This window comes from Callorhinus ursinus, unplaced genomic scaffold, assembly GCF_003265705.2.
Source record: "Callorhinus ursinus isolate GAN/ISIS: 27379988/994484 unplaced genomic scaffold, GSC_fseal_2.0 scaffold14, whole genome shotgun sequence".
Taxonomy (NCBI): domain Eukaryota; kingdom Metazoa; phylum Chordata; class Mammalia; order Carnivora; family Otariidae; genus Callorhinus; species Callorhinus ursinus.
The window spans coordinates 29,316,932-29,334,104 of NW_027397076.1; the positions used below are offsets into that span (position 1 = coordinate 29,316,932).

Below are 17,173 nucleotides of genomic sequence, written 5' to 3' on the forward strand. Positions count from 1 at the left end.
CCCTGGGGTGTCTTAGTTGCATTCACATGACATTTCTAATGGGAAGGTTTATAGAATGTTACACTCTAAACGAGATGTGTTAATATATGAAAACAGACTGGAATAAAAAGCCAGGCAGATTTGGACAAGGGGCTGTACCTTCCAGCAGGCATCTGGCGCTGAAGCCTGAGCTGAGGGTGAAGAACCTTTCAGGGTCAGGAGCCGAAATGTTTTGATTGACTGTGAAATGCGTCTTCATGCATAGGAAAGAACTTTACTTCACCTCCAAAGTTTTCATCATAATTTGGTCAGTTTTTTCTGTTAAATCTTGGAAGGGCCAGAAGCTACGCTCACTCTCTGCTCTGATTATATAACAGCTCCTGGCAAGTGAGCAAAAAGAGGGCATCTTTGTAGCTTGACCAGTTTTCTGGGAGCTGCCTGGAGGCTTTTGCTAAGGGGACTTAGATGAGAGCAAAGGAGCCAGTGGGTTCCAAAAGCCTAAGGGCCTGTTGCACAACAGGATGAGTCAGAGGAAAGTTTTAAAATCTGTTTCTACTGTGACCTCTCATGCTAGCAGGGATTTTGGGTATTTCCAATGCTGTGCAGGAAGTATTTAAAAATAATATACAAACAGTAGATAAAAGTGACACCCTATTGTAGACCCTTTACGTTTATGGCCACATTTAATCCTCATCACCTTATGAGATAAATACTAAGGCACAGAAAGATGAAGTAACTTCCGAGGATCACACAACTAGTAAGGGATAGAGCAGGGTTGATTCAAATCCAGGCAGTCTGACCTCCCAAGCCTCCAGGCTTAACTGCTGTACATATTTTTGGTAAATGTGATAGACCGCTCATGATCCTGGCTATTTTGAGAGCGTTGGGAAAGTGGGTAGACAATTGATGAACTCCGTGGTCAGCCCGTATTGGACATGAAGAGTCTCTGTGCTTTACCGCTGGGCTGTTTGGGCCAAACGCCTGTGAATGGGAACAGAGGGACAGTTATCGGTGGCCAAGAGGAGCAAAAGGAAACTCATATGTTGTTCAGCTGTGGCTGTAGCTTCCTCCAGCAACTTGAGAAGGGTGCCCAAGCTCTTGACGCCTGAGTTTCCAATGCAAAATAGGAAACAAAATATTTGCCATCTGTTTTCCTAACTGGGCCATTAAGAGAGTTAACAAGATAATTATTTCACATCATTCAAACTCCGGGAAAGGATAGAATTGTCCAAATGAGGTATCATACATTGGACAGAGTTTATTTTATAGTCTGCATAATTAGGAATACAAGTCCAAATCAACCAAACAGTGTTCATCAGGGATCCGTTAGATACACTAGTACATGTGATGCTCAATCCGACCTGTTTTAACATGCTGAAATGTTTGCGTGGCTTTTCTAACAGGTCCAAAGAAAAGACATACTATTGTTTATGTAAGAGAGATGGAACTATCATCCATGTCTGGGTGGATGTTTTATCCTAGCTCTTGTTAAGGGTTGGATCCCAAGAATAAGAAAGAAAAATAATTTCTATTGCTTGCATCCTTATAGGTTGAACTTTTAGAGCATCTGCACTTGCTGGCCTTTATAATGGGCATCATGTAAAGTAGTTTACAGACACGGTCCAGGCCCTCAAGGAATTTTTACTCAAAAATGTTTGCCTGGATGACGGTCAACTTCTATTTTCCAAACAGGCGTTGAAAGGAGACGTATCTATGACATTGTAAATGTGCTGGAATCGCTGCATCTGGTCAGCCGGGTGGCCAAGAATCAATATGGCTGGCATGGCCGGCACAGCCTGCCAAAAACCCTGAGGAGCCTCCAGAGACTGGGAGAGGAGCAGAAATATGAAGAGCAGATGGCACATCTCCAACAGAAGGAGCTAGATCTGATGGATTATAAACTTGGAGAACGTAAAAAAGACAGCTATCCAGATTCTCAAGATCCACAGTTACTGGATTTCTCGGAACCCGACTATCCCTCTTGTGAGTGCACAGTAACCACACAAGTAATGGCAGAGAGGGAGGGATGGTCTCTTCCGTAGAAATTCACCGCTAAGGTGGGAAGCGCAGATTGACAGCCCTGGAGGGAGATGCCTTCCTCTTGGATCTACTGAAGAAAGGGAGACAGATGGCTCCCCGACTGGGCTTCCCCCTCAGCCTCACCTCAAGCCTGTCTAGTGGCAGTTCACTTGGTATTTGGTATGTTTGGACCATAGATCGCGGACAGTGCTCTCGTTTCAGACTGACGGCCCCAGGCTGATGTCTATTTGTGAATCTTTAAGGAAATTTTACTCTGAAATAAGTTATCCTTTCAGAGAATTCAATGGTTTTTTTTTTTTAAAAGATCTTATTTATTTGACAGAGGGAGACACAGCGAGAGAGGGAACACAAGCAGGGGGAGTGGGAGAGGGAGAAGCAGGCTTCCTGCTGAGCAGGGAGCCCGACGTGGGGCTCCGTCCCAGGACCCTGGGATCATGATCTGAGCCAAAGGCAGATGCCCAACGAATGAGCCACCCAGGCCCCCTGGGGAATTCAATTTTTTTAAATTACTTTAGAGTAGATTACTTAAAAAAGAACCCCGTTCAGAGAACATGTTGATAAGAAAGATAGATAACCCCTCCTGTCATTTGATGCATTTTTTTAAATATATATCTATATTGTTCTTCCCCACCCAGCTCCTATGTATCACACTCTTTCTGTTTTAACCATTGATCTCCATCATTCTCACCCTATTCCCCATTGCTAAGACGATAAAGTACAAGTATCACTCACATTTCACTTGCAAATATAATAAGAATGGAAATGTGGGCCTGGTTTTCATTAGATTTACTGCCTCATGCCTTTTAGCGCCACCCCATGAGCCAGTTCTTATCCTAATAACCAGAGGAGACAGCCATCTGTCGGGGATGGTTCACTTGCCATCTACAGCAGCACACATCTGATCAGTGTCTCCCATTCATTTCTAGCTTATTTCTTCACTTCCTTCTGAAAAGCAATGGAAGGGGCAAGCGCCTACTATGTTTCACATATTCTAGATATTGTGGGCACAGAAAAATAAAAACAAGAGTTCTTGCCCTTTGGGAAGTGTTGATGTTCTGAAAACAACCCCTGAAGTCTACCCTCTCCTTTTTTTTCTTCTACATTGATCTTTTCAAAAAGTTGCTTCAGGAAAACTACCTCATGGATTGTATCCTATGAAGTAGGAGTATAAAGCATTACGAGTGGTTTCAAATATGCCTATTGGAGAGGAGTTGTACAAGCCATAAGAAAATCCATCTCATTTCTTGGGGCACCTGGCTGGCTCAGTCAGTAGAACTTGCAACTCTTGATCTCCGGGTCATGAGTTGGAGCCCCACATAGGACATAGAGATTACTTGAAAAAAGAAAGAAAAGGAAATCCATCTCATTTCTTTATGAGCCATCTCTTGGTGATGTGTGTCTAGTAGGCTTCTGCCTGTAACCAGAGTGATCTTTGCATCTGCTGTTAGAGTTCGTAGTTCTGGCAAACCCCAAGTACTGTCTTTCATGTAGTAAATTACATGTTTTGATGCTTTCGTCTCATTCCCTTTGTAGCATCTGCAAACAGTAGAAAAGACAAGTCTTTGAGAATTATGAGCCAGAAGTTTGTCATGCTGTTCCTCGTCTCCAAAACCAAGATTGTTACTCTTGATGTGGCTGCCAAAGTACTGATAGAAGAAAGCCAGGATGCCCCAGACCATAGTAAATTTAAAAGTAAGTATCTTCACCTGAACCCACTTATCAGTACAAAAAGGACGGGATTTCATGTGTTGATGTTTTCTGCCTCTGACATTGAAAAAAAAATTGTTTTTTTTCTTAAGAAGTGCAGTCTTTCCTGCACTCATAAAGGTTCTTGGTGCCATGAGAGTTAAGTTAGTAAATACTAGAATTCCCATGAAAGTTCTGTCAGATGCCTTTTCCTCAGCAGTTAGAGGGGTTGGTGGAAGAGGAATGCCATCCCACAAACGCAGGTCAGGGAGGCTGGAAGATACTTTGCATTTCTCTTTAGTAGTGCTGCATCCAAGGCAGAATGTCTGAGTTTTCTTTCCCCTTCTTTCCTCACCCCCTGCCTACTGTCCTGATGGGTGGAGATGAAAGGTGTCTGCAGGTAAGAACCAGAGGAATGGCCAGGGCAGGTAGGGGTGGTGGGACAGAGCTGCTGGGCAGGGAGAGAGGTTCCAAGTTGCACACCCAGGGCCTCTTCTTTTTCTGTCAAGCCTGGGTGAAGCCAAATACCCTCAGCTGCCAGTAGCCCTTTCAAGCCCCGGGAAGCCACGAGCCAAACTTTCTCTGCTTTTTCTGTTTCCATTGGAATTATAGCCACCCTGTGGGAGAAGTGACTAGATGACATTCAGCTCTATCAGGATTGGGAAGAAGATTGCATCTGGGGTGAATGTTTGATGTTTCTGAACCATAATCATAGCTCCTTTGCTTGATCGTAGCCCCAAGGTCAAGTGGGTTTCCTACCTATAAATCGATTTCTTGAATAGAAATTACTTTGTGGGTATTGTCCTGCCTGTTGAACGCCTTACCACCCCTTCAGAATTTCTCCTCTAGTACCTGCATTTTCAAATGTCTCTCCCCAAACCTCGTAAGATTCAGGGAATGCCCATCCCACCCCTCCCCCACTAGGCGGCCAAACACCAGGATTCAGGTGAGGAGCTGCCTGTCTTGTCAGCAGAGCTGAACCTCATAACCTTGAGCCCCAAACCCTCTTGTGTGCCCAGGGGCGCAGCCTCACAGGAAGCTCTGGGGGATCCCTGTCATTTTCACAGGCCAGCTGCCTGCTCGAGCTGGCACCCACCACCTCCTGCTGAGAGAAACCCAGAACAAGCTTTTGACATGCCACATAAGCAGAATTACATTCACTAAGCCTTTAATTACGGCCCCTTTCCCTCCCTTGGTGTTTTTGCCATCTCAGCACTCCCCGCTTATCACCAGGTGCCTCTTACAAGGGGTGTGAAGTTGTGGAAGAGGAAAGACACACTGACCTTCCCTTAGAAAGTGTCTTCAGACACATCAGATACATAAATCCCAGGTGATTGCATGACAGAGCCGTCAGCCTCTGCTGCACCCCTTGGCTTTCTGCTGGTGGTTTATGTGGTGGCCAAGAAAAGTGACCTGTCACATCAACTAAAATGTAATGGTGTCACAGACAGCGTGACCATAATTGTGTTTTATATCTTTAAGCAAAGGTACGACGCCTCTATGACATAGCCAACGTTCTGACCAGCTTGGCTCTAATAAAGAAAGTGCACGTAACAGAAGAGAGAGGCCGAAAACCAGCCTTCAAATGGATCGGGCCTGTGGACTTCAGTTCCAGTGGTAAGGTCTCATGGTTTTGCTAGGCATCTATTTTATTTACGATCCCCAATTCCTGTTCCAATTCATGTATCTTCTACACAGTGGATTGATCTTCATTTCCCATAATCCATGTCACATTCAAAATTAGACTAGTGGTATCCCTCGGAACAATGAACGTTAGTCTGTAAGTGGTGTGTGCAGCGGCTCACCGCAGGAAGGGAAATCCTGAGAGCTTATAACGTGGGAGTTTCTGTAACTATTAAATTATAGCTCATTAGCTTTTTTCATTTTATTCCAAAGTTCCTGGAAGTTTGGGCTTGAGGATTAAAAATGACCATTCTTATGAGCTCTGATGGTTTCTGCATTAGCAGAATAAAGCATTGTTTTTCTTTGAAATTCCAGGCAATGTAAAAATTATATCAATTACTATCACAAAACTAATATGTGGTAAAGAGGGCTTCTGCATATGGTATGGATGTAATGAACACCTTTTTGGTAATTTATTTAACAGGTTACAAATGTCATAGTTTTACTAAACTAGAGCAAAAAGGGTATTATATTCTTAATTGACAGGGAATATCTGAGCAATTGAGGACAGGATCCTACTGTACCAGCACTTTACATATAGCTATGCTGCCTGGGAAAAAAAGCCATTAAAGTTATTTTTAAATTGCCCTTCCAATTTTGGTATTAGTGGCATAAATTCCTGCCACTTAACCCAGGCTTATAAAAGATATAGCTCTCTACCTCACTTAGAACACATTATTCACTTAGGATCTAGATGAAAGCACTTAAAATCAAGTAAAACTAATTCAACCCAGCACGTACTTACTGCACGTGGACCGTGCACAGTTACTATACTAAATGCCATGAGAGGTTTAGAGATGTGTCTGACACCGTCCCCGCCTGCATGAATTCTGCATCTTTGTCATTTTCCACTGCTCTGCCTTTGGCTTCTAGCCTTTTCACCTGTGAAGCCCTCTTCTTTTTCGACATGCAAATATTCTACTCAACTTTCAAGATCTGACTCAAATGTCAACTCCTTCATGCAGTTTTCCCTGGTCACCCAGAGCAAAGACTGTCTCTTTGGAGCTATTGCAATTTAATATTGTCCTGAGGTTTAATATTGACATGAGGTTGATATGTCATGCCATCATTGCCCCAGCTCTATGCATTTGAAGCCAGACTCAGTCTTTTTTTTTTTTCTTAATTTTTAACAACTGTATGAAGATATAATTCACATAAGATATAATTCACATAATTCATCAATTTGAATTTAGGACAGAGTTGTGCAACCATCACCGCAACTACTTGGAAAACGAAGTCACCATCCCCAAAAGGAGCCTTGTACACATTAGCACTTACTTCCCACTTCTCCCTGACCTCTCCCTTCCATCACCAGGAAAAAAAATTAATATATTTCCATCTCTATAGATTTACCTATTTTAGAGATTCCCTGTAAATGAAATCATACAATATATGGTCATTTGTGACTGACTTCTTTCACTGAGCACAATTTTGTTAAGGTCCTTTAACCTTAGGGTGTGTATCAGTACCTCCTTGCTTTCCATTGGGAAATACCACGCCGTCGGGGTGCCTGGGTGGCTCAGTCATTAAACGTCTGCCTTCAGCTCAGGTCATGATCCCAGGGTCCTGGGATCGAGCCCCACATCGGGCTCCCTGCTCAGCGGGGAGAAGCAGGCTTCTCCCTCTCCCATTCCCCCTGCTTTTGTTCCCTCTCTTGCTGTGTCTCTCTCTGTCAAATAAATAAATACAATCTTAAAAAAAAAAAAGAAAAGAAAGAAATACCACACCGGCATATGGATACGCCACCTTTTATTTCTTTGTTCGGCAGTTGACGGACATTTGGGTTTTTTCTACTTTTTGGCTATTATGAATAATGCTGCTTTGAACATTGAGGTAGATGCTTTGATATGGACATCTGTTTGCATTTGTCATGGGCATATCTGGGAGTGGAATCGATGGTTCGTATGGTAGCACTATGTTTAACATTTAAGGAATGGTCCAGCTGTTTTCTGAAGAGGTGGATTCCTAGTGAGTTAAAAGCAGACTCGGTCTTTATTCATCCATGATTACCCGATAGTACCCACATCAGTGCTTTTACTCACTTTGGCTGGTTAGTGAGCTTCTATTGAAGGTATAATTAGCATACATTTGAAAATTAGAGAACAATTAAACAGGATACACGGTGGTCCTGGCTCTTTGGGAACTCAGGATATGGGTTACGTTCTGAGGGACAAGACAGGTTTTGGAGGGAAGGAGACTCGCTTTTTAGTTCAAGGAACAGATACCTAAAAACAAATCTGGTGTGCGTTTAGAGAACAATCACCTGATTAAAGTGGAGGGCATGCTTTAGGGAATAATGAGACATAAAATGTGATCAGTTGGGACCACATTTTGGAAGCCTTCAAAATAAACCCAGAAATCTGTCCTAAATGTTATAGGCAGAAGTGACATGGGATCTTTAGATAGATTGAAAGAGAAGAGGGACTCAAAGGGGGTAGTGTCATTGAAGCGTGAACCAACTTTCTCTACCCAATAGAAACCTGATCTTTCTGTATATCTAATTTCATTACTGACAATATTATTGTCATCCTCAACCCAGCCATCAAATTTGGAACTTCAAGTTAACCTTTGATTTCCTTAATTCACTCTCCTTCACTCCTCCAGTAGCGATTTTTCACAGGTAAACTTAATAAATGTGTCTTTTCCTCTTCTCCTTCCCACCATCATGGCCTTTTCATCCTTTCACAGCTTTTTTGCCATCTTATGACATAGAATAAATGGCACATCGTTAAAATTACAATTTGGTAAGTTTTGCATTGTGTGCACCTGTGAAGTAATGACCACGGTCGAGATGATGAATGCATCACCTCCAGAGTCTCCTGTCCCTTTGTAATTCCTCCCTCCTTGTCCCCCAACCCATCCCCAGGGCAACCACTGATCTGCTTTCTTTCACTCTAGATTTGTACATATTTTCTAAAAAATTTTATAATTTTTTATATGCTCATTATTCAAAGTGCATATTTGCAAATGTACATACTAAAATTATTTGATAATTCCAGAATCAATACTCACAGGATTTTCTTAGTCATTCACAGACATGCAAAATGGCAAAAAAATTTGATTGACAACGCACCCGTGTTCCCAGCTGAGGTTGAACAAGGCAACACTCTGCCCTCTTATTTCTCATACTTGTTTCTACATGGCTCTCATACTGTAAACAAGTGTCCTTTTTGTGGTCTTTTTAGTGCCATGTTTTCACATTTTTGTGCTTTGTGTTGAGGATTTTGCTGTTAAAATGGTTCCCAAGCGTCGTACTGAAGTACTAAGGATTCCGAGTGCAAGAAGGCTGTGATGTGCCTTACAGAGGAAATAATGTATGTTAGAGGAGCTCCATTCAGGCATGCGTTACAGTGCTGTTGGCTAAGAGTTCAGTGCTAATGGATCAACTATATATATTAAATAAGGCATCTTTAAACAGAAACACATATAAAACAGGGTTATGTGTTGATCAGTTGACAAAAATGTGACCAGAGACTGGCAGGAACCTAACCCTATATTCCTCTAAGCAATGGTTCAGTATGTACTGATTCAGTGTTCATGGTAACTTCATAGAACATAACTGCCATGAATAACAAGAACTGACTGGTAGTGTGTATACTCTTTTTATCAAATTTCCTTTGCTTGGCATATTTTCAGATTAATAATATTGTAGCATGTATCAATAGTTTATTCCTTTATATTGCTGAGTATCCCATTGTATGGATATATCATTCTTTATTCATTTACTTGTCGGTAGACAAGTGGATTATTTCCAGTTTTTGGCTGTTAGAAATAAAGCTAAATGAATATTCACGTACATGCCTTTATATGGTAGAATTCACCAGTGAAGCCATGTGGGCACCTTCAAATGATATTATACTATTTATATTGTATAAGAACCTTACAATAGCCTACTTTCATTTCTCCCTGCCTGGCCTTTGTACTGTTGTTGCCAAACATTTTACTGCTATGTATGTTAAAAACTACACGATGCATTGTTATCATTTTTGCTTTAAACAGTCTATTGTCTTTTAAAGAGATTAAATAAGGGGAAACAATTGATATCTACCCATGTAGGCACCATTTCTGGTGCTTGTCATTCCTTTCTGTGGATGTCGGTTTCTTTCCATCTGGTATCATTTTTCTTGGCTAAGTGGACTTTCTTTAACATTTCTTATAGTGCAGATCTGCCAGTGATGAATTCTTCCAGCTCTTCTATGTCTAAAAGCATCTTTATTTTGCCTTTTTTCCAGCTTTATTGAGGTATACTTGACATATATCATGTATAAGTTTAAGGTGTACAGCATAATGATTTGACATATATTGTTAATTGATTACTGCAATAAGTTTAGTTAGCACCTATTACCTCATATTAATACAATGAAAAGAGAAGAAAATTTTTTTCCTTGTGATGAGAACTCTTAGGATTTACTCTCTTTACAACATTCATATATAACAAACAGCAGCGTTAGGTATACCCACCGTGCTGGCCACTACATCCCTAGTACTTATCATGTAACTGGAAATGTGCACCCTTCTCCTTTGTTTTTGAAAGATATTTTCACTGGGTAAAGGATTCTAGGTTGAAGGTTTTTTCTTTCAGTATTTTAAAGAAGTCACTCCACTGTCTTCTAACTTTGATTGTTTTTGGTTAGAAATCTATCATCATCTTGTTCTTCCATATGTAATATGTCTTTTTCTCTGGTTGCTTTTAAGATTTTCTTTCTGACTGGTTTTAAACAATTTGATATGTGTGCTTTGATGTACTTTTCTTATACTTGGGTTTGCTGGGCTTCTTGGATCTATGGGTTGAAAGTGTTTATCAACTTTGGCAAATTTTCAGCCCTTATTTTTTCAAATATTTTTTTCTGTCCCCTCTTCTGTTCTTTGGAGACTCCAGGTGTGCTAATATTTGGCTGCTTGAAATTGTCCCACAGTTCACTGATGTTTAGTTTCTTTCATTCTCTTTTCTGTGTTTCATTTTGGATGGTTTCTATTGCTATGTCTTCAAGTTCACTTTTTTTTTCCTGCAGTGTCTAATCTGCCATTAATCCGCTGTATTTTCTTCTCCGGCATTACAATTTTTACCCCTAGAAGTTTGACTTGACTTGAGTTTTAATATTTTCTTTGTCTCTCCTTAATATGCTTAGTCTTTCCTCTGGTTTCCTGAATTCACGGAGTACAATTATATTACCTGTTTTAATGTGCCTGTCCACTAATTCTACCATCTGTGTCACTTTTGAATCCATTTCAGTTGATTTATGTCCTCACTGTGGGTTATACTTCCCTGCTTCTTTGTATACCTGATAATTTTTAATTGTATGCCAGACACTGAGATTTACATACTGTTGGGTGCTAGATATTTCAGTATTTCTAAAAATGTTCTTCAGCTTTGTTCTGTGATGCAGTGAAGTTACTTGGAAACAGTGAACCTTTCAGGTCTTGTTTTTAAGCTTTGGTAGACAGGATCATCAGCATTTAGTCTTTAATGCATTATCCCCACTACTGAGGCAATAATACCCTTTTTAATATTCTAACCAGTAATCCATGAATTAGGAGATTTTTCCATCCTGGCTATTGGCAATAGGCACTATTCCCAGCCCTGGATGAGCTGCAGACACTATTCCTTTTGCTCCTCTTAAGTGGTTCCTTTCCTGACCTTGGGTAGTCTCCTCACATGCATGAGTACTCCACTGAATACTTAAGGGGTGGGGGTGGGGGGGAACCTTCTGCAGATCTCCAGCATTCTTTTTATATGGCTCTCCTCTCTGGAGTTTTGACCTGCAAACTCTAGCTGCCCTGGCTTGCCTTGGCTTCCAGCTCCACCCTCAACTTGGGGAGACTTCCAGTCTCTGTCCAGGTTCCCTTCCCTATACTCCAACCTGGAAATATTCTCTGGGCAATAAGTGAGGGCAATCATAGGTCTCACCTCATTTGATTCCTGTCTCTAAGGATCACTGCCCTTTGTCTCCTGCTGTCCAGTATCTTGAAAGCCATTGTTTTATAATGTTTTGTATGATACTGTGTTTAAGGAAGGAGGGTAAATTTGTTCCCTGTTACTGTCTTGACCCATTTTCTTTTTGATTTTCTAAAAAGACCATTTTGGGGGGGTTTCGTTATGAGAAAAAGAAAACTGTAAAGGTGATTTTTTTTTAAATGTTTGTGTGTTTTAGAAAATGTAAGTCTAGCTTTCCATTTATTAAATTAGTCTTATAATTAAAATGTGCAAGCTTTGAACTTAGAAAAATCACACAGAGGAACAGGGTAGGAATGACTGAGCAACACAGACTATTTCTCTGTAGAAATACAGGCCTGGTTCTATCTAAAAAATTCTGTCCTGATTTTACACAGGCTCCTTTAAGCATAAAATGGGCCTCCAAGGTGCTTCTATTCTCACTGTTCTGCAACATTTCAACCATGAGGTTTTTGCTGACCTTATTCCCTTGGTCACTTAGTAACTGAGCTTCCTACTGCGTAAGAAAGACATAATAGAGCATAATAGATTCTTATACTCATTGCCATAGAGCTGTGGCCTAAGAGGCCGATCTCCATCAATGTTAAAATCTCTGAATATGCATGTTGGGCTGAGCATGGTTGTGTTTTCCTTTGATATCTCTGCCCAAAGAAAGCATCTGAAATGTCAGGTCCATTCTAATTTGGGTTGGAGAACATCTTGCTCTACTTTTGTTGCAGTTTAGATAATTTTAGAATATATATGGATTCAGTTTCACTTTACAGTCTTTTACTGACTCTTAAAAAAATTAGTACATCAGAAGAAATTGGGGTTTGAGATAAGGCTCCTAAAATTCCTTTGTCTTAGTTTTTGATTTATAGGGTAGCTCCATTACAATTACAGGCTCTCAAAGCTCTATCTTTAAAAGGCTAAAATTATCCTGAATTATAGCTATGTAACAACACTACCAATTCTCTCATTTATTTAGATGAAGAACTAGTGGATGTTTCTGCATCTGTCTTACCAGAATTGAAAAGAGAAACATATGGCCAGATTCAAGTCTGTGCAAAACAGAGGCTGGCTCGACATGGTTCTTTCAGCACAGTTCAGGCTTCTGAGAGGATCCAGAGGAAAGTGAACTCAGAACCCAGCAGCCCTTATAAAGAACAAGGTATCTGCCTTTCCATAATCTGGGGAATCCGTCAGCCGTCCTATAACAGTCACCCTACTCAGGCATTTTAAAATAAGCTGACTCTAGGCCCTGCCTGTTTTTTCCATTGACCTGAAGTGAAATGATGGTTGGGGGTAAAAGAGTTGCAGGCTTCCCAGGGAACGAACATGGCCCCATGCCTGAAATTCATCCTAGTCCACCAGCGAAGATCACCTGGTTTCCCAAGGCTGGTCTGTTTGATGCATGTCAGACATTCATCAGATTTACAAAGCAACACTTGTTTTGTTTTCTAATTATTGATGAGACCTGAATTCCTCATTAACAGCTAGCTTCTGGAAATTTCTCTCTTTGAATCAAAACCAGAATGGATTTGAAATAATCTTATAATCCTGAGCAGTGAATAACGAATCCAGCTGTATATAATTGGTGTGTATAAGTCCCCTGCCATATTTTGTTAGAGTTTTATTTTCCTTTATAGGATCAAGTGGCTACTCCTTAGAAATTGGAAGTCTGGCAGCTGTTTACCGACAGAAGATAGAAGACAGTTCACAGTAAGTAGTCTTCAAAAACTCTGAATGTATTTTTTTTTTTTTTAAGATTTTGTTTATTTGAGAGAGAGTGAGAGAGAGAGCCAGAGCACGAGCAAGGGGAGGGACAGAGGCAGAGGGAGAAGCAGGCTTCCCGCCGAGCAGGGAGCCCGACGCGGGACTTGATCCCAGGGCCCTGGGACCATGATCTGAGCCAAAGGCAGACCCTTAACCAACTGAGCCACACAGGGACCTGAGTGTATTCTTTTCTATTTTCTAGTGTTAACTTTGACTCCATTGAAATGCCCCCCATCAAAAGGTAAATTTTAGCAGTCTTGATTCTAAATTAGCCATTTGTTTATTAAGAATTTTCTAAGTTTCCCCTTTGTGCCCATGATTGTGCTGGATGTAGCATCATGGACACAAAAGTATGAAAAATGTATCCCCTAAGGGCGCCTGGGTGGCTCAGATGGTTAAGCGTCTGCCTTCGGCTCAGGTCATGATCCCAGGGTCCTGGGATCGAGTCCCGCATTGGGCTCCCTGCTCCTTGGGAGCCTGCTTCTCCCTCTGCCTCTCTCTCTCTCTCTCTGTCTCTCATGAATAAATAAATAAAATATTTTAAAAAAAAATGTATCCCCTAAGCTAATGAAAGCTTATGGGGGGAAAAGTAAAAACAAATACATTGAAAAAAGACATTTCACTACTAACATGGCCCTGAGAACTGATGATTGTAGTTCCTGGAATCACTTATGATCACTGTAGCTAATTTTGTTTATGAGCCACCAGGTCCCGTTCTGAAAGTTTTATGTGTATTAACGCATCTAATCACAACAACAGTCATTTGAGGTTGGTACTCTTATCTTCATTTTACATAAAGGAAACAGAAACCCGAAGAGGTTAAATAACTTGCCCAAGGTCACAGGGCTAAGTAGTGACAGAGCCAGGATTCAGACCCAGGCCATCAGACTCAAATTTTGGGTCTGATTTTGAAGGAAATCAAATATTATGGGAAGAAGCAGAGGAAATGCTAATGTGGGAACAAGAGAGGGTTTTTTTGGTTTTTTTTTTGTTTGGTTGGTTGGTTGGGGTTTTTTTTTAGATTTTATTTATTTATTTGACAGAGAGAGACACAGCAAGAAGGGGAACACAAGCAGGGGGAGTGGGAGAGGGAGAAGCAGGCTTCCCTCAGAGCAGGGAGCCCGATGCGGGGCTCGATCCCAGGACCCTGGGACCACGACCTGAGCCGAAGGCAGGCGCTTAACGACTGAGCCACCAGGCTCCCCACAAGAGAGCTTTTTAATGACAGATTTGGGAAGAAATAGACTGTGAGGCAGGGTGAAAGGAGTACGGGGACCATACACTGATTAGTTTAGCCATAACGATTTGTACGAATAGGATAGCAAATGGAAACCTCATTCATAAAAAGAACTCGGGGTGTTAGAGGTGAATAGGTCAAATTGGGGGAAAAAAAGAACCCTTTGGAAGCCAGGTAGAAGAAGAGTTTGGCTTTATGAGACAGACAGTAAAGACCTACATCAAACTTACTGGAGAAGAACACTCTTGCTGCTTGAAGCAGGTGGGAAGGCGCATCTGCAGCCATTCTGGTGTGAGGTGGTGCAGGTCTGAGTCCTGTCAGCTGCAGATGGAAAGGAGTGGAAATCAGTGTAAGATAGAAAGAGACCTCACAAAGGACACCTGGGTGTCAGATGATGGTGCTACTGTTGGTGGAGATGGGGAGGTTGAAGGTGGATGACTGGAGATAGGACGGTGGGGGATATACTCAGTGTGGGTATTTTGAGCTTCACAGAGCTGAGCAGTAGTGATTTCTCATTCAGAGGGACTGTGGTTAGAGAGATTTACTCATCTCTGCAGCCCAGGGCCTTCCATTTGATTCCCAGCAGCACGTGGACAAAGAGACGGGGCAAAATAGGTCTTACTGATTCCATCAAAAAGGTTCAAAGAAATCCCTGTCCTCTGTTTACTAGTTCTTAAAGGAGTGTTAAACAGGTTTTCCTCATGTTTCCAAAAATACACTGAAAACATAAATGTTTTTTAATATTTAGAAGTCTTTCTGTATAAAAGGCCCAGACATTGTTTATAATCTCATATATTAAATAGGGCTTAATTTTGAACATGTTGTGCCTAAAAATTGGAATACTGAGCAGAATGGGACAAGAATGACAGAAAATAATTTAGTAGGTAACTTTATTTCCTCACTCACTGCCCACTCCATTTATCTCACAGTGGATTTGAGACACACCAGATGGGTCCTTTAAATGAAACTCTGGTCCAGTCTCGGCTACCTACCCAGGACATCACCCAGTGCCTGAGTGTGAGGCCCAGCTTCCTCACATGCAAGCGGTGCGGCTAACCTTCAGTAGGCTGATTAGTCTCTGAGCCTCACTTTTCCTCCCTCGTCAACTGGCAGGGGGTAACTATCATAATTATGTAAAGTTAGGATTATGTTAGTCATAGGGCATCTGCGGGCCTGCTATGGTAGCGGTCACCATCAGTATGTGACTGATAGCTATTAGACGTAGAGGAGGCAGGGGAGAGCCCGCGTGAGCTCTAACCTGAGATCCCCCCAAGCGCTCACCCACCCCCTCCCTAAGCATCCGTCCAGGTTATATGGTTATCTGCCTCTGGAGTTAGCTAATAGGTGCTCAGGGGGCACACTTTAGTATCAGCTCGGGCAGCATTATCTCATTTCTGCTTTGATACATCTCTCGGTAGGAAGGCAGAGAATCAGGAGCTGGTGGAATGTGATAACTTGATGGGACCCATTATGTTCCTTTTTACTGCAGGAGGAAAGCCTTTGCCAGTAAGAGAGTGATGCCTCCGTCAAGCAGCCTAGACCCTGCTGCTCCTTTCCCTGGCCTGTCTGTTGACTCAGAATATTGTGCTAATCCTTTAGCACACCAAGTCTTTTCTGTGGCCCAAATGGACCTGCAGGCCTTCCCTGTGCAGAACAGTCTGACTGGACAAGTGGGTGTCTCACCAGCTTCTGCAGCCTCGGACGTGGAGAGCCTGAAACCAGCCCTGCTGGCCAGCCAGCCTATGGTGTACGTGCCCTCCACCTCACTTTTCATGCTGTATGGGAGCCTGCAGGAGGGACCGTCCCCGGTTTCCGAGAGGGACAGCAGAAGCGCAGAAGTCTCAGCAGCAAAGCAGCCATCCACACCCTCAGTTCAGAAGCGCCTCGGGGAGGAGAGGAAGCCTCAGGAGGAGGAGCCAGCCACTAAAAGACAGAGCAGGGACTACGAAGACAGCCCTCTAGCTCTTGTCATGCCCAAGGTAAGGGAGTTCAGATGGGCATGCTTCGTGACATCCCGTTAACCCAGAGTTCCTTCCCAGTAGAGATGCACAGATGCTAATAAGCTGTTGAGTCTGAAATGTGACGTATTTCAGGTATCACTTGTATAATTAAGCCCGGGACTGGCTCTGCCATAAAATCTTGCCATAAAGTAGTACTGTAAGGAAAGAGACTTTTCTAAAACTCCTACTTTGTGTAAAATGCTAAAAGGTGTAAAAAAAGAGACCCATAATCCCACCACATAGAGTCAATGACTGTTAACATGTTTGTATATTTCCTCCCTATCTTTTGGCTCTCCTTTTTTTTCTTAAACCAGTTGAGATCACTAACATAACCATCTGAATCCAGGATGCACCTGAGCTCCAGAGTCGGCAGTGTGGGTGCTGCTGGTCTTTCGGTGTCTGTGTCCGTTATCACGGCTCAGAGATCCTGTTTCCCCAGCTACAAAACGAAAGCAACAAAAATATGAGCTGTTCACATCTCCCACTTAGTAGCCTTTCAGAGGTGAATGAGATCTGACCAAACTCTCAGGAAGCAGAAGCACCATCATGATAGCAGTCTGTGCTGGATTCGCTCAGCACACTCAGGGATATCAGTATATTATTGAGGACCCTTTCTCTTCTGTTCCTTTCTCTTGCCAGAGCGAATCTTTGTAATTTTGTGTATAGCCTGGGGTTGCAGAACAGCAGTGAAGGACTGACTGGTATATATAGGTCTTAGATAACCAAGGCTGGCTTTGGGCCAGTTCCGCAGTCCTTACTGGGCCAAAGACTGGCATCCACACCCTTTATGTGTTAGCAGCTCCGAAATTTACCTCATTGTCCAAACACCACAGCCAGTCT

The 17,173-nt window shown here is 42.2% G+C and overlaps 1 protein-coding gene across 4 annotated transcripts in view; it reads left to right on the top strand.

Annotated features, from left to right (window-relative positions):
• The window catches only part of E2F7 (E2F transcription factor 7), a 39,372-nt gene that overhangs the window by 15,220 nt on the left and 6,979 nt on the right, over positions 1–17,173 (top strand). For 2 of the 4 annotated variants that reach the window (XM_073900618.1, XM_073900617.1), the window contains exons 5-11: positions 1,672–1,962; positions 3,553–3,711; positions 5,188–5,322; positions 12,309–12,491; positions 12,970–13,042; positions 13,299–13,337; positions 15,823–16,312. In XM_073900618.1, coding sequence (XP_073756719.1) covers positions 1,672–1,962; positions 3,553–3,711; positions 5,188–5,322; positions 12,309–12,491; positions 12,970–13,042; positions 13,299–13,337; positions 15,823–16,312 — 1,370 coding nt within the window. The remainder of the gene's footprint in view (positions 1–1,671; positions 1,963–3,552; positions 3,712–5,187; positions 5,323–12,308; positions 12,492–12,969; positions 13,043–13,298; positions 13,338–15,822; positions 16,313–17,173) is intronic. The other 2 variants (XM_025883345.2, XM_073900619.1) reach the window with 2 other exon arrangements.